Below are 22,461 nucleotides of genomic sequence, written 5' to 3'. Positions count from 1 at the left end.
ATTGTTACAATTGTACAGCCACACAACAGTTCTAAGATGGTGACCACTGAACTTTGAACTGAGACTGACCCTTACAGCGGGTTCTAATATGAAGCAACAACTTGCTAAATGACCAGAGATTACCAGTAGACGTGGGTACAGAGGGTTAAAATGTAGAGTACTAACTTCAGCACACAGTGAAACACAGTGGGTCACAGGCAGAAAGGTTCTCTCTACCGAGGCACTAAAGACAGCAAGAGTGGCCTCAATTGAAATAAACACCTGCCTCTTTACAATGGCGTGGACCATGAGAGACAGAAAGAGACTCCTTGCCTCTGGCCTCATGAGAACTTAGCTGGTGATCTAGAGAGGGAAAGATGGGGAGATTGGGGCCTAAATTCCTTGGCGCCGTAAATCGAGTGCAGTAGATCAGAAATAAAAACCATCCTCCTGTTGGCAATTCGACATTTTCTCAAACCTGTCTCAAAGTACTTCCAGACCCCTCTCAAAAAAACTGAATCTTAAATACAGCAACTTCATTTAAGTTCTGATCAAACAGATTTAATCAAAAGTCATGAACAGATTAACATTATCAACACAGGTATCATCAACAATGGCCGACTAAACAAGTGAGCAGAGGGTTCAAAACAATGTACATACGCTCTGGTTATCCCTCCACACATACTCATAGATAATGGACAGGCCCATTCAGCTGGTTCACCCTGTTCACAATCCGTAAACAATCAGCTCTGCCATGGCCTCTACCCAACCCACTTCGACCCCGCCTCAACAAATGTTAACCAAGCAACTTCCCAATCGTACGTCGGACTTTATCCATCCTCGGCCAGTTGCCTTCTTTTGACGTTTCCCGTATCCTCTTGTGAATGTAAAGCACTTTCAAGTGGTGAGAATGACACAACATGAGCTGCACAAGAACAGGACTGGGGGGAAAAAACATCACATTCGAACGTTATTCTTCATCTGGTACCCGGGCCAGAATCCAGCTCAGGCAGAGGCATCCGATAAAGTCCTTCTTCCTCAGACAGACGATTGGAATGAGCAGTCATGTGCATGAAATGTTGTTCTGAAGCTACGTCTGCTATGGCAGCTACAGGGAGAGAGAGAAGAATAGTGTCCACACAGCCCAATGGGGATCGGAGGGCGCTGTACGATAGAACAACAAGAGTTAACGTAGAAAATGAAGGGGCTCTTCATTCTAGTCATCAATGGTGAAAAGGGCTCAGGAGGAACTTCAGTCACAGCATAAATCAGCAAGGCTCCAGAGGGCTCACCCTGAGCCAGTGTCCTGAGGTCAGAGTGTACCAACTCTCCCCGCTTCCTCAAGGTTCTCAGGGCAATGTTGGAGAATCCCTGTTCCCTCGGCTTGAGTTCTTCTGGCCATTGTTGGGTACAGCCTCTCGCCGAGCATTAACACGTATGTACAACACAAAACACCACATCACTTCACGGCGAGGCTCCAAGAACGCTTCCCATATTGTGCTGGCCTCCTGGATTCTGCTGGGTGCATGTTATAGTCTGTAGCGGTTAATTTTAGTTTGGGTTGTTTCTCCTTAGCCCCATGCAGGTCATGTCCCATTGTGGCCTAGTGGAGATGGGTACATGGTACGGTGGAACCCATAAGAAATGAGGCTGGAGCTTTGACATGGCGATGGTATCAACTGCGGGCAGCGGTGCCAATGCTAAAGAGTACGGTGCCAACATCGATGTCAAAGACTCTGGTACGAGGGGGTAGTAGCTGGACAGTAGTGGGGCCATTAATGCTTTCTTTGTTATCGTGCTTGAACTCTGCAAAGAAAGACAAGCATAAGTTTGTAGTGCAAATAAAGAGAACCCCAAACCCCATTCATTAATTGAACTTCGCATCTTGAGAGCGACAAAAGGGAAACAACAACAAACTGCAGAAAAAACAACCCAGTTTTTCTCCTCATCTCCGAAAGGCTCCAGGTGGATTATGAGGTGCCTGTACTGGCATCCCTTACTGTCCGATCTTCCCGCCAAGTGGTCAAACATCAAGTTTGAGGTTGGACTGTGAGGATGTTGAGGCCAGGCTGGTCCTATCCCTCACCCAAGAGCCACATTCCACACAAAGGGGTAATGCTGTCTTGGCTGGCCTCCCACCTACCCCCCTCCATAAATATGAACTCATCCAAAACTCTGCTGCCCATATCCTGACTCACACCCAGTCCCGTTCACCCATCACCCCTGTGCTCACTGCCCCGTGTCCTAACTCACACCAAGTCCCATTCCCCCATCACCCCCTGTGCTCACTGACCCGTGTCCTGACTCACACCCAGTCCCGTTCACCCATCACCCCCTGTGCTCACTGCCCCGTGTCCTAACTCACACCCAGTCCCGTTCACCCATCACCCCCTGTGCTCGCTGACCCGTGTCCTGACTCACACCCAGTCCCGTTCACCCATCACCCCCTGTGCTCACTGCCCCGTGTCCTAACTCACACCCAGTCCCGTTCACCCATCACCCCTGTGCTCACTGCCCCGTGTCCTGACTCACACCAAGTCCCATTCCCCCATCACCCCCTGTGCTCACTGCCCCGTGTCCTGACTCACACCCAGTCCCGTTCACCCATCACCCCTGTGCTCACTGCCCCGTGTCCTGACTCACACCCAGTCCCGTTCACCCATCACCCCTGTGCTCGCTGACCTACACTGGCTCCTGGTCCATCAATGCCTCAAATTTAAAATTCTCAACCTTGTGTCCAAATTCCTCCATGGCCTCGCCCCTCCCTATCCCTGTAACCTCCTCCAGCCTGACAACTCTCCGAGATCTCTGCGCTCCTCCAATTCTGACCTCTTGAGCATCCCCGATTTCCATCGCTCCACCATTGGCGGCCGTGCTTTCAGCTGCCTTGACCCTGAGCTCTGGAATTCCTTCCCTAAACCTCTCTGCATCTCTACCTCCCTCCTCCTTTAAGATTCTCCTTAAAATCTACCTCTCTGACCAAGCTTTTGGTCACCTGTCCGAATATCTCCTTATGTGGCTCGGTGTCAAATTTTGCCTGATGACGCTCCTGTGAAGCACCTTGGGACGTTTTGGTCCATTAAAGGTGCTCTATAAGTGCAAGTTGTTGTTGTTGCGGACTGATTTTCAGGACTATAGACAGGACAATATAGGGCATCTGAGGCCAACAGTGATTCCTCTTTGACTGCTCTAGCTGAGATCAGCCAATCACAAGCTTCGAACCTGCGACCATCCTGGTCAGTACGGCTCAGCTACTCACCGGCTTTACAATTGAATGCTTTGTTACATGGAAAGAATATTTTCAGTGAGCAAGTGGTCAATCTATGGAACAGGCTCCCTCGGGAGGTGGTGGAAGCAATTGGTATTGATTCATTCCAAAGCAAATGAGATAGATTTCTTTCAGAACCGCACAGGAAACCAGTGCTTCCCGGAAAGGCACAATGCCGCTGATGCTTAAAGGGTCCTTCAGAAAATAATAGTTTGGGAGACAGTATATGAGTATTTTGAGACATGGCATGGTAAGTGTAGCCGGTTTTGGAGGAATTCAGAAGAATGAGAGGGGATCTCATTGAAGCATACAAAATGATTACAGGGCTTGATAGGGTGGATGCTGGGAGAATGTTTCCCTTGGCTGGGGAGTCTCGAACCAGGGGCCACAGCCTCAGGATAAAGGGTAGGCCATTCAGGACTGAGTTGAGAAGAAATTTCTTCACACAGAGGGTGGTGAATCTTTGGAATTCTCTACCTCAGAGGGCTGTGGAGGCTCAGTCATTGGGTATATTCAAAACAGAAATCGATAGATTTCTGACTAGTAAGGGCATCAAGGGATATGGCGATAGGGCTGGTGAATGGAGTTGAGGCAGAAGATCAGCCATGATCTCATTGAATGGTGGAGCAGGCTCGAAGGACCGAATGGCCTACTCCTGCTCCTATTTCTTATGTTCTTATGTTCTTAACAGGTGACTTTGGACCTATGGTTCCCAAAGCTCTCCACCACTGGGGGTTTCCCGCGCCTCATGTGTGGGTCTGTTGTAGACAGATTGATAGAGATTGATCACTCTGATTAGTCAACAACTCCATTATTGTATCATGCGACTACCAGGATGGTAGAAGGCGACCTAGATGCACCTTGGTCTTTTCCCGTCTAGCGATTCCTATGTTCTGATGTACTCACCATGGTTTGGGATTTGGGAGCAGGAACCACATCTACCTCGGTGAGGTGTTGCAATCCGCCAAAGTTCCCCAGTTTCTCATACTTCCTCCATTTTGCTCGGCGGTTTTGGAACCAGATCTGCTTGATAAAAATGAACAGCACTTAGAAATGAACAGTTCCTTCCTGCGGACTTTGGTTTAGTTTCAGATCTCAGAACTTGCGCTGCTTGAAGGTAAGGAGCCATTGTGGCTCAGTGGGTAGCATTAAAACACTAGTTAGGCCTCAGCTAGAGTACAGCATGCACATTACAGGAAAGATGTGATTGCACTAGAGAGGGTACAGAGGAGATTTACAAGGATGTTGCTAGGAGTAGAGAATCTTAGCTATGAGGAAAGACTGGATAGGCTGGGTCTGTTTTCCTTGGAACAGAGGAGACCTTATTGAGGTGTATAAAATTATGAGGGGCCTAGATAAAGTGGATAGAAAGGAACTATTTCCCTTAGCAGAGGGGTCAAAAACCAGGGGGCACAGATTTAAATTAATTGGGGGAAGGTTTAGAGGGGATTTGAGGGGAAATTTCTTCACCCAGAGGGTTGTGGGGGTCTGGAACTCACTGCCTGAAATGGTGGTAGAGGCAGGAACCCTAACCACATTTAAAAAGTACTTGGATGTGCACTTGGGAAGCTCTAACCTGCAGGGCTACGGACCAAGAGCTGGGAAGTGGGATTAGGCTGGATGGCACTTTGTTGGCGGGCGCAGACACGATGGGCCGAAATGGCCTCCTTCCGTGCTGTAACTTTCTATGATTCTATGATTACCCCAACCCACCCCCCACCCCACTTCCCCCCCCATCAGGAAGGTTGTGGGTTCAAGCCCCACTGCAGGGTTTTAGCCTGACTCTTCAGTGCAGTACAGAGGAGTATTGGTGAGCCGATACTGATGGAGCAATGACATTTGACACACTTCCTGTCATTATCACTAGGAACCCTAAAACAGAGCTTCCCGGGGAGACACAATGCAGCAGATGCTTAAAGGGTCAAAAGAGGACCAGCAACCGACAGAGGGAAGGCGGATTACCAGCTCTGCACCCTGGGACTTCATCAGAGACGCAGAACCTTCTGCTTCAAGCCACACAACAGAACCAAAGAAGAGTTCCAAGGGTAATTTGCCACAGCTGGCCTTCTCCTTTAACTGCGAGTCTACCTTGCCCATAGTTAAAAATGGCCAGTGTGTAAGGGAATTCTTGTATTTGGGAACATAATCTGAGGAGCTTCCCTTTAATACGCTATTGTAAAGAAATACATTTGTATTGAATTAAACCCAGGGGCTGTAAAATTCTGGGTGTGATAGTAATGTACAAAGACCTAAATAAAATTCCTGTCTTCGTTATTTTACTTGAGTTTGCGTTAAATGGGTTAGCAGTAACGTAGTGGTAATGTCACTGGGCTAGTAATCCAGAGGCCTGGACTAATGATCCAAAGACGTGAGTTCAAATCCCACCACGGCAGCTGGGGAATTTAAATTCAGTTAATTAAATAAATCTGGAATAATTACTAATATCCAGTAATGGTGACCATGAAACTATCGGATTGTCGTAAAAACCCATCTGGTTCACTAATGTCCTTTAGGGAAGGAAATCTGCTGTCCTTACCTGGTCTGGCCTATATGTGACTCCAGACCCACAGCAATGTGGTTGACTCTTAACTGCCCTCTGAAATGGCCCACCAAGTCACTTAGTTGTAACAAACCGCTACAAAATAAAATAATAAGAATGAAACTGGACGGACCACCCGGCATCGACCTCGGCACCGACTACGGACGCAACAACGGCACACCTAGCCCAGTCACCCTGCAAAGTCCTCCTCACCAACATCTGGGGACTTGTGCCAAAATTGGGAGAGTTGTCCCACAGACTAGTCAAGCAACAGCCTGACAGTCATACTCACAGAATCATACCTTTCAGCCAATGTCCCAAACTCCTCCATCACCATCCCTGGGTATTGTGGTAAACCACTGCTAACTCTGTACATGTCTGTGTGGTAAACCACTGTTAACTCTGTACAGGTCCGGGCATGTCTCCGCCCCTGGCTCCACCCCTAAGCCCGGGTATAAAGGTGACTCACCACCCTTCCCCCAGGAGCTCTTAGGAAGGATCCACTAGCAGAGGCATGCTCCAGTTCTTAGTCAATAAACGCCTACTTCGTATAAGTTCAACTCGTAGTCTTTGGTGTTGTTGATAGTGCATCAATTTTATTGACTAAATTTTCGACATGGAGCAAATCTTGAAGCCGGAACGTTTAGACCTGGATCCTCAAGCAGCAGATGCAGCCAATAACTTTGAACACTGGCTGAGCTGTTTTGAAGCCTTCCTGGAGGCCTCCAGCACTACCGTCACTACAGATGACGCGAAACGGCTTGTCTTGAACTCACGGGTGAGCCACCGAGTCTACTCGATCATCCGAGACGCCACAACTTACGCGGCCGCCATCGCGACGCTAAAGGAACAATATGTGAGGCCTGTTAACGAGGTCTACGCCAGACACCTCCTGGCTACCCAAAAACAGCGCCCCGGGGAATCGGGCGCCGAATATTTACTGGCACTGAGAGTCCTCGGCCGGGCCTGTAATTGCAAAGCGGTGACGGCCAAGGAATGCACGGAAGACCTGATCTGAGACGCCTACGTAGCCGGCATCAGGTCCAACTATACACGGCAGAGGCTGCTGGAACAGAGGGGGCTCGACCTGCAGAAGACGGTGGCCCTCGCTAACTCGTTAGACGTGGCCCTCCAGATCATGGACGCCTACCCCCCTGACCGGATGGCCACGTGGATGTCACGGGAGCAGCCATCTTGGGACCCGGTAAGGCCACAAGCCGTCAGCAGCCCAACTACAGCTGCAATGACCAGAGGCCAGAAATGCTACTTCTGCGGCCAGGCCAAGCACCCCAGACAGCAATGCCCAGCAAAGGACGCGACCTGCTCCAAATGCGGCAAGAAAGGCCACTACGCGAGAGTGTGCAGGGCGAAATCGACCCTCAATTCCAGCAGCGCTGCGTGTGAACCGTGCAGGCCGCCATTTTGGACCCCACCAACCACGTGTGAGCCGTGCGGGCCGCCATTTTGGGCACCACCAGCCGCGGGGGAGCTGCCATCTTGGACACCATTTCGGGACCAGGCCCCCGGCGCGGGCGAATACTACAGCGACCCACCGACCTCGACGATGGCCTCCATCACCCTGGACCAATCTAGGCCCCATCAACTAGCCAGGTCCATGATGAACGTAAAGGTAAATGGCCATGCCACAAATTGCCTTTTCGACTGCGGAAGCACGGAGAGCTTCATCCACCCCGACACGGTGCGATGCTACTCCCTATCGGTTATGCCCATACGCCACCAGGTCTTTATGGCCTCAAAGTCCCATACGGCGGACGTCGGCGGCTACTGTGTAGCGACTCTGACAGTGAACGGCGTGGAGTACAGAGATTTTAAATTCCTCGTCCTGCCACAGCTCTGCGCTCCCGTACTGCTAGGATTAGACTTCCAGTGCCATCTGGAGAGCGTCACGATGGCATATGGCGGGCCCCTGCCCCCACTTACAGTCTGCAGCTGGCAGAATTTAAACACGGCGCCGCGCAAAGTATGCGGCCTGTCCACCCTGAAGGTCAAACCCCCCCCCGTTGTTCGCTAACCTCGCCAAAGACTGCAAGCCAATTGCTACTAAAAGCAGGCGGTACAGTGCCGGGGATAGGAGCTTTATTAAATCAGAAGTAGAAAGACTCCTGAGGGAAGGGATTATCGAGGGCAGCACCAGCCCATGGCGAGCCCAAGTGGTGGTAGTGAAGACCAGCGAAAAACAGCACCTGGTTATTGATTACAGCCAGACGATCAATCGATACACACAATTAGACGCATACCCACTTCCCCGCATATCTGACATGGTCAACCAGATAGCACAATACCGGGTATTCTCGACGATTGATCTGAAGTCGGCATACCACCAGCTCCCCATCAGGCCTGAGGACCGCCAGTACACGGCCTTCGAGGCTGACGGTCGCCTCTACCACTTCCTCCGAGTCCCCTTCGGCGTCACCAACGGGGTCTCGGTCTTCCAAAGGGAGATGGACCGGATGGTTGACCAGAACGCGCTGCAGGCCACCTTCCCCTATCTAGACAACGTCACCATCTGCGGCCATGACCGGCATGACCACGACGCCAACCTAGAAAAATTCCTCCGTACGGCCCAACGGCTGAATCTGACATACAACAGAGAAAAATTTATGTTCCGCACCACGCGCCTCGCTATTCTTGGCTGCGTGGTGGAAAACGGAGTCATCGGGCCCGACCCCGACCGAATGCGCCCCCTCCTGGAATTACCCCTCCCCCACTGCCTAAAAGCCCTGAAGAGATGCCTAGGGTTCTTCTCTTACTACGCCCAGTGGGTGCCCAACTATGCGGACAAAGCCCGGCCCCTCATCAAGTCAACCTCCTTCCCCCTGACGGCAGAGGCCCGTGCGGCCTTCACCCTCATAAAAGAGGACATTGCGAAGGCCACAATGCACGCAGTGGATGAGTCCATCCCTTTCCAAGTGGAGAGCGATGCATCCGACTTCGCCCTAGCCGCAACCCTTAACCAGGCAGGGAGACCCGTGGCCTTCTTTTCACGGACCCTCCAGGGCCCCGAAATTCGACACTCCTCAGTCGAGAAGGAGGCCCAGGCGATAGTGGAGGCTGTACGGCACTGGAGGCATTACCTGGCCGGTAAACGTTTCACCCTGCTCACTGACCAACGGTCAGTAGCATTTATGTTTAACAACAGACAAAGGGGGAAAATCAAAAATGATAAGATATTGCGGTGGAGGATCGAGTTATCCACCTACAACTACGATATCTTATACCGGCCCGGGAAACTTAATGAGCCCCCAGACGCCCTATCCCGTGGGACATGTGCCAACGCACAAGTCGATAGGCTACGGACCCTCCACAATGATCTCTGCCACCCGGGGGTCACCAGGTTCTTCCATTTTATTAAAGCTCGCAACCTGCCTTACTCCATCGAGGAGGTCAGGACCATGACCAGGAACTGCCAGGTCTGCGCCGAATGCAAACCGCATTTTTATAGGCCAGACAGGGCACACCTGATTAAAGCCACCCGCCCCTTCGAACGTCTCAGCGTCGATTTCAAGGGGCCCCTTCCCTCCTCTGACCGCAACACGTACTTCTTCAATATTATTGACGAGTACTCCTGTTTCCCCTTCGCCATCCCCTGCCCGGACATGACCAGCGCCACAGTCATCAGGTGCCTCAACTGTTAAGTATGTGTATTGTATTGAACAATTAACACAAAGACTTAAACGTATAACTCAAACAGGCCTTTACTGGTTGGAGGTAGGGACTGCACATAGGTCTTTACTTCATGCCCACAGGCGGGAACTGAGGGGAGATCAGTACCCACAGTACTATTTATACCCCTATGGCCAGGAGTGGTACTGCGTATCACTACGCCCTACAAGTAGTGCAGTCCTGTCCATAGGTTTAAAGTAGCACACATATTACATACACAACATTCCTCCCTTCTTAGCTTTACAGTCATCTCCCCATTTAACATAACGTAATAACATATATACATATATAACTTCAGGTTTACATAACAGAATAACAGATACATAGATAACTTCATGTCAAAACAGATCACAGATTCAGTCTCTGCGGAAAACAGTTCACAGATTCAATCTCTGCGGAAAATAGTTCACAGATTCAGTCTCTGTGGTGTAGTCGGTTCACGTTACTGGAGTGACTCATTCAATAGTCCTTCCATGGATTTAACAGCTTGAACTTCCGAACTGATTTGGCTCCGTTCGGAGGGACCACGTGTGTGATCTGGTAGGGGTGATAATGGTTCAGATGGTTATCATCTTCTGCTTCGTCTTTTCCTTTTCTGCTTCTTAGAGACTCTCTGGGCTCCCCTGTCAGCTGCCAGCTGTAGCGCCATCATCTCCCTATGTTCCTTAGACTTTAAGTGATTCATCCTGATTTCTGCACTTTGGGAGTTTTCATCACAAGCTGGGCAGACCAGGTCACTATAATATTCAGTGTCACTCAATAGGTCATGGTAATATTCGGTGTCATCCTGATCTAGGCCAGCGAGAGGGTCTTCTATTTCCTCCATACCCAGCTGGGCGTTAGCCAGCTTTAGTTCCAAGTCCAGACATCTTTCCTGAAGAGACTTCTTCATGCGTACCTCTTCATCCAGCTTTTTCTGGGCTTTCAGCAAGTCGTTTACTAATGACCTCATTTGAGATTTTACTACTTCAACTTCTTTTGGAGATTGATTGATCGGACTATTCAATCCCTCTACCGGAGCAGCTGTTTCAGCGGTCTGTTGTTCTACGTTGACGTGAGTCAGCGTACGTTTGGCATCCAAGGGCTGCTCTGTTGCAGTCATCTCAGTCTGTGTTGCCACCTCAGCTCTTCCAATAACCTTTGATAGCTCCGAACCCCTTTCCTTTGAATATTGAAGTTCGTGTTCAAGTTTTTCCCATTTCAGAGTCCTGTCCTTCAGCATATGCAGGAGTTGGCTGACCGTTAACTCCTCTGACATCAGACGTTTTGTGTGCTCCTGCTCCATTTTCTCCATCAGCTGCTTCTGTTGTCTTTCCAGATGTTCCCACTCTATATCAAAGAACTCTTTCGTCGCATTCATCTCTTGCTCAAAACGGCGAATCATTTGTTCTAATTGCTGTTGCAGTTTGAAATGGAGTTGAGTTCGAGCCCGGTGTCCCTCAGAAATGTGCATGTCAGTGGACTGGACAGACTCAGAATTCTCTATCTCAGTGGAATTCTGTGCTGAAACTTTGTCTTTTGCACACGGGTTGGTCTTACCATCATCAGTTCCAGAGTCTGGGTTGATTATGTTCACCGAGTTCTCACTCGTTATTGTTTGTAGGAAATGCCAGTCGATATTCATTTTCCTAATCCACTCCTGTCCTAGTAGTGGAGGACCTCCTTCAGATATCACATATAAGTCCATTATTTGACTGTCTTCGCCCTTGTGGGCCACTGCAACCTCTATTTTCCCGATGGGGTACACTCTTTGCCCCGTGTATGTTTTCAATATAATCCCCGTATCCTGTAGGGGAATATGTTGGAATAACTTTCCATAATCTTTCTTATTTATGACCGTCAATGCCGATCCAGTGTCCAATTCGAGTTTTACTTGGACTCCTTCTATCTGAAGAGTGACCCAAATTGTCTGGAGGTCTGCACCCTTACCAGCGTTGAGTACTCTTAAGCTAGCCAGTTCAATACTGCTAGCGTCTGAATCGGACTCCTGTTCGGCCACCTTGTGTACTTTTGCGTATTTTCCTTGCGGTGACTTCTTGTTGCTGGTCTTCTTCCCTGACCTGCATACTCTAGCTATATGTCCAAGCCTACCACAAGTTCTACATTCTTGGTTTTTAAACCAACACTGGTTCTGATCATGCGTTGTCTTTCCACAACGATAACATTTGCCAGAACTCACACCAAATTTGTGTGCACTGAGCTCCGGTGACCGTAGCTGCATTACTGCCGTGCCTCTCGCTGCGGCTTCGTGTGCTGCTGCCATAGTGACCGCCTTCTCAAGCGTCAGCTCATTCTCCTCGAGCAGTCGCTTTTGTGTATCCTGTTTAAATAAACCACACACAAATTTGTCTCGTAGTGCATCTGTCAATCCCGTTCCAAACTGGCAATATTTCGCTAATTTACGCAATTCCAGCAAATATTCAGCATTGCTTTCATGCTGTAGCTGCCTTCTGTCGTAAAATTTAAATCGTTCCGCTAGCATCAGCGGCGTGGGGTTTAGATGATCTTTCAGGACAGTAACAATCTCATCGAACGTCTTATCCGCCGGTTCATCTGGTGATAACAGGTGTTTCAATTGCCCGTACGTCTTCGCACCCATTAAATTTAATAATGTTAGAGCTTTATCTTGGTCACGAATTTTATTGGCCTTACAATAATTTTTTACTCTTTCAACATATATGGCCCAATCTTCGAGGTCACTATCAAAGGTGCTAATATTCCCGTGTTTAGGCATTGTAGATTTGCAATTTCTCAGATTTTATTTTCTTTACTTGTTATCAAAGATGGCGGCTTCCCGCTCTTGCCGTCGTCCTCCGCCCACAAAATGGCGGTTTTCCCGCGCTTGGCGGTCTTCACCCGTCCCCCGACGCCGTCTCCCTTCAGCCCTCGAGTGCGGCCCTTATCTTCGCCGCGATCGATAGCCCGCGCTGTGCACCGCGACTCTCGCACCTTGAGCTTCTGCAGCCGCCGCGCCTTTCAGTCCGAGTGCGGCTCTTATCTTTGGTCCCGATCGCTGGCCCGGCTGCGCCCCTCACTTCAAAGCGGCCCGGCCCTTATCTGCCGATCGCTATCGCCCTACCTCTCTCTCTTCCCCAGTCCTGTCTTTACTCCGGTTCACAAGCTGATGGAGGCTTCAGGGTCCTAATGCCTGTCGCTTCCAGTCGCTGGAAGCTGTCAGGATTTCTGCTGCCCTTCAGTTTTGAGTGGGGTGTTGAGGATTGAAACCTCTCTTCAACGTCCTGTCTTTGGACGAAGCCGCCTGGAATAACTGCCGCAGGGTAAGAGCCTGACTCGTCGCCAGTGTTAAGTATGTGTATTGTATTGAACAATTAACACAAAGACTTAAACGTATAACTCAAACAGGCCTTTACTGGTTGGAGGTAGGGACTGCACATAGGTCTTTACTTCATGCCCACAGGCGGGAACTGAGGGGAGATCAGTACCCACAGTACTATTTATACCCCTATGGCCAGGAGTGGTACTGCGTATCACTACGCCCTACAAGTAGTGCAGTCCTGTCCATAGGTTTAAAGTAGCACACATATTACATACACAACATCAACGACCTGTTCGCCATATTTGGCTTCCCCAATTACATCCACAGCGACAGGGGCTCGTCGTTCATGAGCGACGAGCTGCGCCAGTACCTGCTCGAGAAGGGCATAGCCACGAGCAGGACTACCAGCTACAACCCCCGGGGTAATGGACAGGTAGAGAGGGAGAACGCAACGGTGTGGAAGACCGCCATGCTCGCCCTAAAATCCAAGGGCCTCCCAATCTCCCGCTGGCAAGATGTCCTCCCCGATGCGCTCCACTCCATACGATCACTGCTCTGTACTGCCACAAACGCCACCCCTCACAAGAAGATGTTCGTCTTCCCCAGGAAATCCACCTCGGGGACATCACTACCGCCATGGCTGACGTCTCCAGGACCCGTCCTGCTCAGGAAACACGTGAGGAGCCATAAGACGGACCCCCTGGTCGAAAAGGTTCACCTCCTCCACGCCAACCCACAGTACGCCTACGTGGCGTATCCTGATGGGTGGGAGGACACAGTCTCAATTCGAGACCTCGCACCCTCAGGTACCACCCGAAACACCATCGATCACCATCCACTACCTCCACCCACCACCACTACCCACGGCGCACCACTGGGGTGTCTACCACGAACTGACGACATGCCGGTGCCATCCCTACCCCGAGAGGACGACATGCCAGTGCTCCGTCCCACGCGAGTAGCGGCCGCGGGCAAAGAACCGCCGCAACCGGCACCACGAAGATCATTACGGCAGACAAGACCCCCGGAGAGACTTTCGTATACGAACTTTTGAAACACTTCACCCCGCCGGACTCTTTTTTAAATGAGGGGTGAATGTGGTAAACCACTGCTAACTCTGTACATGTCTGTGTGGTAAACCACTGTTAACTCTGTACAGGTCCGGGCATGTCTCCGCCCCTGGCTCCACCCCTAAGCCCGGGTATAAAGGTGACTCACCACCCTTCCCCCGGGAGCGCTTAGGATGGATCCACTAGCAGAGGCATGCTCCAGTTCTTAGTCAATAAAAACCTACTTCGTATAAGTTCAACTCGTAGTCTTTGGTGTTGTTGATAGTGCATCAGGTATGTCCTGTCCCACCAGCAGGACAGACCCACCAGGGGTGGTGGCACAGTGGTACACATGTCGGGAAGGAGTGGCCCTGGGAGTCCTCAACATTGACTCTGGACCCCATGAATCTCATGGTTTCAGGTCAAGCATGGCCAAGGAAACCTCCTGCTGATTACCACCTACCGCTCTCCCTCAACTGATGAATCAGTACTCCTCCATGTTGAACGCCACATGGAAGAAGCACTGAGGGTAGCAAGGGCACAGAATGTACTCTGGGTGGGAGGCTTCAATGTCCATCACCAAGAGTGGCTCAGCACCACTACTGACTGAGCTGGCCGAGTCCTGAAGGACACAACTGCCAGTCTGGGCCAGCGACAGGTGGTGAGTGAACCAACACGAGGGAAAAACCTACTTGATCTTGTCCTCACCAATCTACCTGTCGCAGATGCATCTGTCCATGACAGCATTGGTAGCAGTGAACACCGTACAGTCCTTGTGGAGATGAAGTCCCGACTTCACACTGAGGACACCCTCCATCGTGTTGTGTGGCACTACCACCGTGCCAAATGGGATGGATTCAGAACAGATCTAGCAGCTCAAAACTGGGCATCCATGAGGCATTGTGGGCCATCAGCAGCAGCAGAATTGTATTCCACCACAATCTGTAACCTCATAGCCCGGCATATCCCTCACTCTACCATTACCACCAAGCCAGGGGACCAACCCTGGTTCAACAAGGAGTGTAGAAGAGCATGCCAGGAGCAGCACCAGGCGTACCTAAAAATGCGGTGCCAACCTGGGGAAGCTGCAACATAGGACTACATGTATGCTAAAATGCGGAAGCAGCATGCTATAGACAGGGCTAAGCTATTCCACAATCAATGGATCAGATCAAAGCTCTGCAGACCTGCCACATCCAGTCGTGAATGGTGGTGGACCATTAAACAAATAACGGGAGAAGGAGGCTCCAAGAATATCCCCATCCTCAATGATGGTGGAGCCCAGCACATGAGTGCAAAAAACAAGGCTGAAGTGTTTGCAACCAACTTCAGCCAGAAGTGCCGAGTGGATGATCCATATCGGCCTACTCCTGAGGTCCCCACCATCACAGAAGCCAGTCTTCAGCCAATTCGATTCGCTCCACGTGATATCAAGAAACGGCTGAGCGCACTGGATACAACAAAGGCTATGGGCCCCGACAACATCCCGGCTATCGTGCTGAAGACTTGTGCTCCAGAACTAGCCGCGCCTCTAGCCAAGCTGTTCCAGTACAGCTACAACACTAGCATCTATCCGACAATGTGGAAAACTGCCCAGGTATGTCCTGTCCACAAAAATCAGGACAAATCCAATCCGGCCAATTACCACCCCATCAGTCTACTCTCAATCATCAGCAAAGTGATGGAAGGTGTCATCGACAGTGCTATCAAGCAGCACTTACTCACCAATAACCTGCTCACTGATGCCCAGTTTGGGTTCCGCCAAGACCACTCGGCTCCCGACCTCATTACAGCCTTGGTCCAAACATGGACAAAGGAGCTGAATTCCAGAGGTGAGGTGAGAGTGACTGCTCTTGACATCAAGGCAGCATTTGACCGAGTCTGGCATCAAGGAGCCCTAGTAAAACTGAAGTGAATGGGAATCGGGGGGAAAATTCTCCACTGGCTGGAGTCCTACCTAGCACAAAGGAAGATGGTTGTGGTGGTTGAAGGTCAATCATCACAGCCCCAGGACATCGCTGCAGGAGATCCTCAGGGCAGTGTCCTAGGGCAGTGTCCTAGGACCAACCATCTTCAGCTGCTTCATCAATGACCTTCCCTCCAACATAAGGTCAGAAATGGGGATGTTCGCTGATGACTGCACAGTGTTCAGCGCCATTCACAACTCTTCAGATAATGAAGCAGTCCATGCCCGAATGCAACAAGACCTGGATGACGTTCAGGCTTGGGCTGATAAGTGGCAGGTAACATTCGCGCCACAGAAATGCCAGGCAATGACTATCTCCAACAAGCGAGAGTCTAACCACCTCCCCTTGATATTCAATGGCATTACTGTTGTGTATGTAATATGTGTGCTACTTTGAACCTATGGACAGGACTGCACTACTTGTTGGGCGTAGTGATACGCAGTACCACTCCTGGCCATAGGGGTATAAATAGTACTGTGGGTACTGATCCCCCTCAGTTCCCGCCTGTGGGCATGAAGTAAAGACCTATGTATAGTCCCTACCTCCAACCAGTAAAGACTTGTTTGAGTTATACGTTTAAGTCTTTGTGTTAATTGTTCAATACAATACACATACTTAACACTGGCGACGAGTCGGTTCGAACCCTGCGGCAGTTATTCCACAGCGGCTTCGTCCAAAGACAGGACGTTGAAGAGAGGTTCCAATCCTCAACACCCCACTGAAAACTGAAGGGCAGCAGAAATCCTGACAGCTTCCAGCGACTGGAAGCGACAGGCATTAGGACCCTGAAGCCTCCATAACCTCGTGGGTAAGCCAGAGCCCGGGAGGGCGCGAGCGGGTAAGCCAGAGCCCGGGAGGGAGCGAGCAAGAGCCGCCGAGCGGGTGAGCCAGAGGCCGGGAGCCGCTTCAAGCGGGAGGCGCTTAGCGGGCCAGCGATCGCACCGGTGATAAGGGCTGAGAACCGTTTCGGGCGGGCGGCGCACCAGCGATCGCACAGGAGATAAGAGCCGCAGTCGGGCTGAAAGTCAGCGACGAGAAGCGCGGGAAAACCGCCATTGAAGTGGGCGGGGAGAGCGAGAAGCGCGGGAAAGCCGCCATTTTTCACGGGAAAACCGCTGGGGAAGAAGGCAGAAGCGGGAAAACCGCCATTTTGTGGGCGGAGGACGACGGCAAGAGCGGGAAGCCGCCATCTTTGATAACAAGTAAACAAAATAAAATCTGAGAAATTGCAAATCTACAATGCCTAAACACGGGAATATTAGCACCTTTGATAGTGACCTCGAAGATTGGGCCATATATGTTGAAAGAGTAAAAAATTATTGTAAGGCCAATAAAATTCATGACCAAGATAAAGCTCTAACATTATTAAATTTAATGGGTGCGAAGACATACGGGCAATTGAAACACCTGTTATCACCAGATGAAACGGCGGATAAGACGTTCGATGAGATTGTTACTGTCCTGAAAGATCATCTAAACCCCACGCCGCTGATGCTAGCGGAACGATTTAAATTTTACGACAGAAGGCAGCTACAGCATGAAAGCAATGCTGATTATTTGCTGGAATTGCGTAAATTAGCGAAATATTGCCAGTTTGGAACGGGACTGACAGAGGCACTTCGAGACAATTTTGTGTGTGGTTTATTTAAACAGGATACACAAAAGCGACTGCTCGAGGAGAATGAGCTGACGCTTGAGAAGGCGGTCACTATGGCAGCAGCACACAAAGCCGCAGCGAGAGGCACGGCAGTAATGCAGCTACGGTCACCGGAGCTCAGTGCACACAAATTGGGTGTGAGTTCTGGCAAATGTTATCGTTGTGGAAAGACAACGCATGATCAGAACCAGTGTTGGTTTAAAAACCAAGAATGTAGAACTTGTGGTAGGCTTGGACATATAGCTAGAGTATGCAGGTCAGGGAAGAAGACCAGCAACAAGAAGTCACCGCAAGGAAAATACGCAAAGGTACACAAGGTGACCGAACAGGAGTCCGATTCAGATGCTAGCAGTAATGAACTGGCTAGCTTAAGAGTACTCAACGCTGGTAAGGGTGCAGACCTCCAGACAATTTGGGTCACTCTTCAGATAGAAGGAGTCCAAGTAAAACTGGAATTGGACACTGGATCGGCATTGACGGTCATAAATAAGAAAGATTACGGAAAGTTATTCCAACATGTTCCCCTACAGGATACGGGGATTATATTGAAAACATACACGGGGCAAAGAGTGTACCCCATCGGGAAAATAGAGTTTGCAGTGGTCCACAAGGGCGAAGACAGTCAAATAATGGACTTATATGTGATATCTGAAGGAGGTTCTCCACTACTAGGACGGGAGTGGATTAGGAAAATGAATATGGACTGGCATTTCCTACAAACAATAACGAGTGAGAACTCGGTGAAGATAGTTGGCCCAGACTCTGGAACGGATGATGGTAAGCCCAACTCAGGTGCAAAAGACAAAGTTTCAGCACAGAATTCCACTGAGCAACAACAACATAGTTTAACTGTGGATTCTGAGTCTGGCAAGTCTACTGATGTGCCCATTTCTGAGGGACACCGGGCTCGAACTCAACTCCATTTCAAACTACAACAGCAATTAGAACAAATGCTTCGCCGTTGTGAGCAAGAGTTGAATGCAACGAAAGAGTTCTTTGATATAGAGTTGGAGAATCTGGAAAGACAACAGAAGCAGCTGATGGAGAAAATGGAGCAGGAGCACACAAAACGTCTGATGTCAGAGGAGTTAACGGTCAGCCAACTCCTGCATATGCTGAAGGACAGGACTCTGAAATGGGAAAAACTTGAACACGAACTTTAATATTCAAAGGAAAGGGGTTCGGAGCTATCAAAGGTTATTGGAAGAGCTGAGGTGGCAACACAGACTGAGATGACTGCAACAGAGCAGCCCTTGGATGCCAAAAGTACGCTGACTCACGTCAACGTAGAACAACAGACCGCTGAAACAGCTGCTCCGGTAGAGGGATTGAATAGTCCGATCAATCAATCTCCAAAAGAAGTTGAAGTAGTAAAATCTCAAATGAGGTCATTAGTAAACGACTTGCTGAAAGCCCAGAAAAAGCTGGATGAAGAGGTACGCATGAAGAAGTCTCTTCAGGAAAGATGTCTGGACTTGGAACAAAAGCTGGCTAACGCCCAGCTGGGTATGGAGGAAATAGAAGACCCTCTCGCTGGCCTAGATCAGGACGACACCGAATATTACTATGTCCTGTCCTGCCCAACTTGTAACTTCGACTCCCACCATACAGAAATCATGGAGGAGCACCGAAAGTCTACAGAACATCGGGAGAAGGTGGCTCTACTACGGAAAAAGGAGGGAGAGAAGGAGGAACTGCGCATGCAGCTGGCAGCTGACAGTGGAGCCCAGAGAGTCTCCAAGAAGCAGAAAAGGAAAAGTCGAAACAGAAGATGACCCATCTGAACCATTATTACCTCTACCAGATCACACACGTGGTCCCTCCGAACGGAGCCAATTCAGTTCAGAAGTTCAAACTGTTAAATCCATGGAAGGACTATTGAATGAGTCACTCCAGCAACGTGAACCGACTCCACCACAGAGATTGAATCTGTGAACTGTTTTCCGCAGAGACTGAATCTGTGATCTGTTTTGACATGAAGTTATCTATGTATCTATGTTATTCTGTTATGTAAACCTGAAGTTATATATGTATATATGTTATTACGTTATGTTAAATGGGGAGATGACTGTAAAGCTAGGAAGGGAGGAATGTTGTGTATGTAATATGTGTGCTACTTTGAACCTATGGACAGGACTGCACTACTTGTTGGGCGTAGTGATACGCAGTACCACTCCTGGCCATAGGGGTATAAATAGTACTGTGGGTACTGATCCCCCTCAGTTCCCGCCTGTGGGCATGAAGTAAAGACCTATGTATAGTCCCTACCTCCAACCAGTAAAGACTTGTTTGAGTTATACGTTTAAGTCTTTGTGTTAATTGTTCAATACAATACACATACTTAACAATTACCATCGCCTAATCCCCCACTATCAACATCCTGGGGGTCACCATTAATCAGAAACTTAACTGGACCAGCCACATAAATACTGTGGCAACAAGAGCAGGTCAGAGGCTAGGTATTCTGCGGCGAGTGTCCCACCTCCTGACTCCCCAAAGCCTTTCCACCATCTGCAAGGCACAAGTAAGGAGTGTGATGGAATATGCTCCACTTGCCTGGGTGAGTGCAGCTCCAACAACACTCAAGAAGCTCGACACCATCCAGGACAAAGCAGCCCGTTTGATTGGCACCCCAGCCACCACCTTAAACATTCACTCCCTCCACCACCGGCGCACCGTGGCTGCAGTGTATACCATCTACAAGATGCACTGCAGCAACTCGACAAGGCTTCTTCGGCAGCACCTCCCAAACCCGCGACCTCTTCCACCTAGAAGGACAAGGGCAGCAGGCACATGGGAACACCACCACCTCCAAGTTCCACTCCAAGTTACACACCATCCTGACTTAGAAGTATATCGCCGATCCTTCGTCGTCGCTGGGTCAAAATCCTGGAACTGCCTCCCTAACAGCACCGTGGGAGTACCTTCACCACACGGACTGCAGCGGTTCAAGAAAGTGGCTCTCCACCGCCTTCTCAAGGGCAACTAGGGATGGGCAATAAATGCTGGCCTTGCTGATCCAATAAACGAATAAAAAAAAAACAGGGCTGTCAAAATGGCAGACAAACAAATTTCAGAGGAAAGCACCAAATGTGTACTTAATGATGTCGCACAGAGTGATTCAAGGCTGAGATCGCCTAAGTAAAAAGAAATCTCGATCCATACCGGCTATTAATTTGTTGGAAGCTGCCAGAATCTTCTGACAACTGGTCATAAATAGATGCAGTGTCTGAGATATATTATATTACCCAATCAAACAAATGAGAACTGCTTCGTATGCAATCAGTGCAGGGAATGACTCAAGAGATGGACAATTCACTGTTGGCTAACAATCTAACATCCTAAGGGACAGATCTCCGGTCCGTTATTTTATTGGACGCAATAGCCTGATCAAAATAAGTGGAGCAACTTAGATCAGAGTATTTACTCTGTTCCGTCAGAAGGTGATGTTTTAATTCAAGTTTGATTGGAAAAGTGTTTTTTTTATTTTTAAAAGTTGCGGGGGGGTTGATTACAATACTCAGCTGTCCATATCCTAAGTCCTGTTCACCTTTGACCTCTGTGCTCGCTGACCTACATTGGCTCCCAATCCAGCAACGCCTCGAATTTAAAATTCAATTCCTTGTGGTCAAATCCCTCCGTGGCCTCGTCCTTTCCTAGCTCAGTAACCTTCTCCAGCCCTACAGCCCTCCGAGATCTCTGCGCTCCTCCAATTCTGGCCTCCTGCGCATTGCCAATTTTCTTCGCCCCACCATTGGTGGCTGTGCCTTCAGGTGCCGAGGCCCTAAGCTCTGCAATTCCCTCCCTAAACCTCTCCCCCTCTCTACCTCTCTCTCCTCCTTTAAGAGGCTCCTTAAAAACTCCCTCTTTGACCAAGATTTTGGTCGCCTGCCCCAATATCTCCTTATATAGCTTGGTGTCAAATTTTGTCTGATAACGCTCCTGCGAAGCACCTTGGGACAATGTTAAGGTGCCATATAAATGGAAATTGTTGTTGTATGAATGCCAGCAGCCTTCCTGTAAGTTGAGCCAAGATAGTGTGTTAAGGGGCTATTCGACTATGAACGGCATCAGAGTCAAGCTGGATCCTCCTCACCCAATATTCCACATAGGAGCAGAAATCCTGGTTGATTTTTTTTTCCTTTCACGAACCCAGGGGCACTGAGGCAGAGTACACTGAGGCCCCACTTTCAGAGGCTAGGTTAAACTGAGCCCCCCACCCGTATCTGGCACTGTTCAAAGAGGAGCAGGGGAGTTCTCCCGGTATCTGAGCCAACGTTTTTCCCTCAACCAACACCATAAAAAAAATCAGATTAACTCATGATTAATTCATTTGCCATTGGTGGGACCTTGCTGTGTATTCATTGGCTTCTGCGTTTGATTACATCACGACAGTGATTGCACTTCAAATACAATTCGTCGGTTGTGAAGCACATTGGGACATCCTGAGGATGTGATCGGGTACTATATAAAGGCAACTCTTCTTTTCCTATTACTTGGACACAGTCTGAGATTCGCTAACTGGCTGCAGACTGGGAATCAAACCTGGGAACATTAGGTGTCGTCAGTGGCAGAGTTGGTAGCACTCTCGCCTCTAAGTCAGGCGATTGCGTGTTCAACCCCCACTTGGGAGACACTCAGTGCAGTACTGAGGGAAATGCTGCACTAACAGATGAAACATTAAACTGAGGCCCTATCTGCCCTCTCAGGTGGATAGGAAAGATCCCACGGCACTATTTCAAAGAAGGGCAGGGGAGTTCTCGCTGGTATCCTGGCCAACATTTATCTCTCAACCAGCATCACGAAAAATCAGATTATCTTGCAGTTTTGGCCGCCTTATCTGAGGATGGATGTTCTTGCCATGGAGGGAGTGCAGCGAAGATTCCCCAGGCTGATACCTGGGATGGCAGGAATGACGTATGAGGAGAGATTGGGTCAATTGGGCTTGTATTCGCTGGAGTTTAGAAGATTGAGAGGGGGTCTCATTGAAACTTATAAAATTCTAACAGGACTGGGCAGACTCGATGCAGGAAGGATGTTC

At 49.5% G+C, this 22,461-nt stretch overlaps 1 protein-coding gene across 1 annotated transcript in view; it reads right to left on the bottom strand.

The window, feature by feature from the left end:
• Positions 1–514: 514 nt before the first annotated feature.
• LOC147105986 (intestine-specific homeobox-like) overlaps positions 515–22,461 on the bottom strand; it is a 35,649-nt gene continuing 13,702 nt past the window's right edge. Inside the window, exons 4-5 of the mRNA XM_086009741.1 lie at positions 4,154–4,270; positions 515–1,785 (exon numbers count right to left, since the gene is read on the bottom strand). Coding sequence (XP_085865867.1) covers positions 1,531–1,785; positions 4,154–4,270 — 372 coding nt within the window. The 3' untranslated portion in view covers positions 515–1,530. The remainder of the gene's footprint in view (positions 1,786–4,153; positions 4,271–22,461) is intronic.

Source organism: Somniosus microcephalus, chromosome 16, assembly GCF_052327205.1.
Source record: "Somniosus microcephalus isolate GS21.2 chromosome 16, FLI_Smic_1.0, whole genome shotgun sequence".
NCBI lineage: Eukaryota > Metazoa > Chordata > Chondrichthyes > Squaliformes > Somniosidae > Somniosus > Somniosus microcephalus.
The sequence above is the reverse complement of the archived record's forward strand: the minus strand, read 5'-3'. Positions and strand labels throughout refer to the sequence as shown.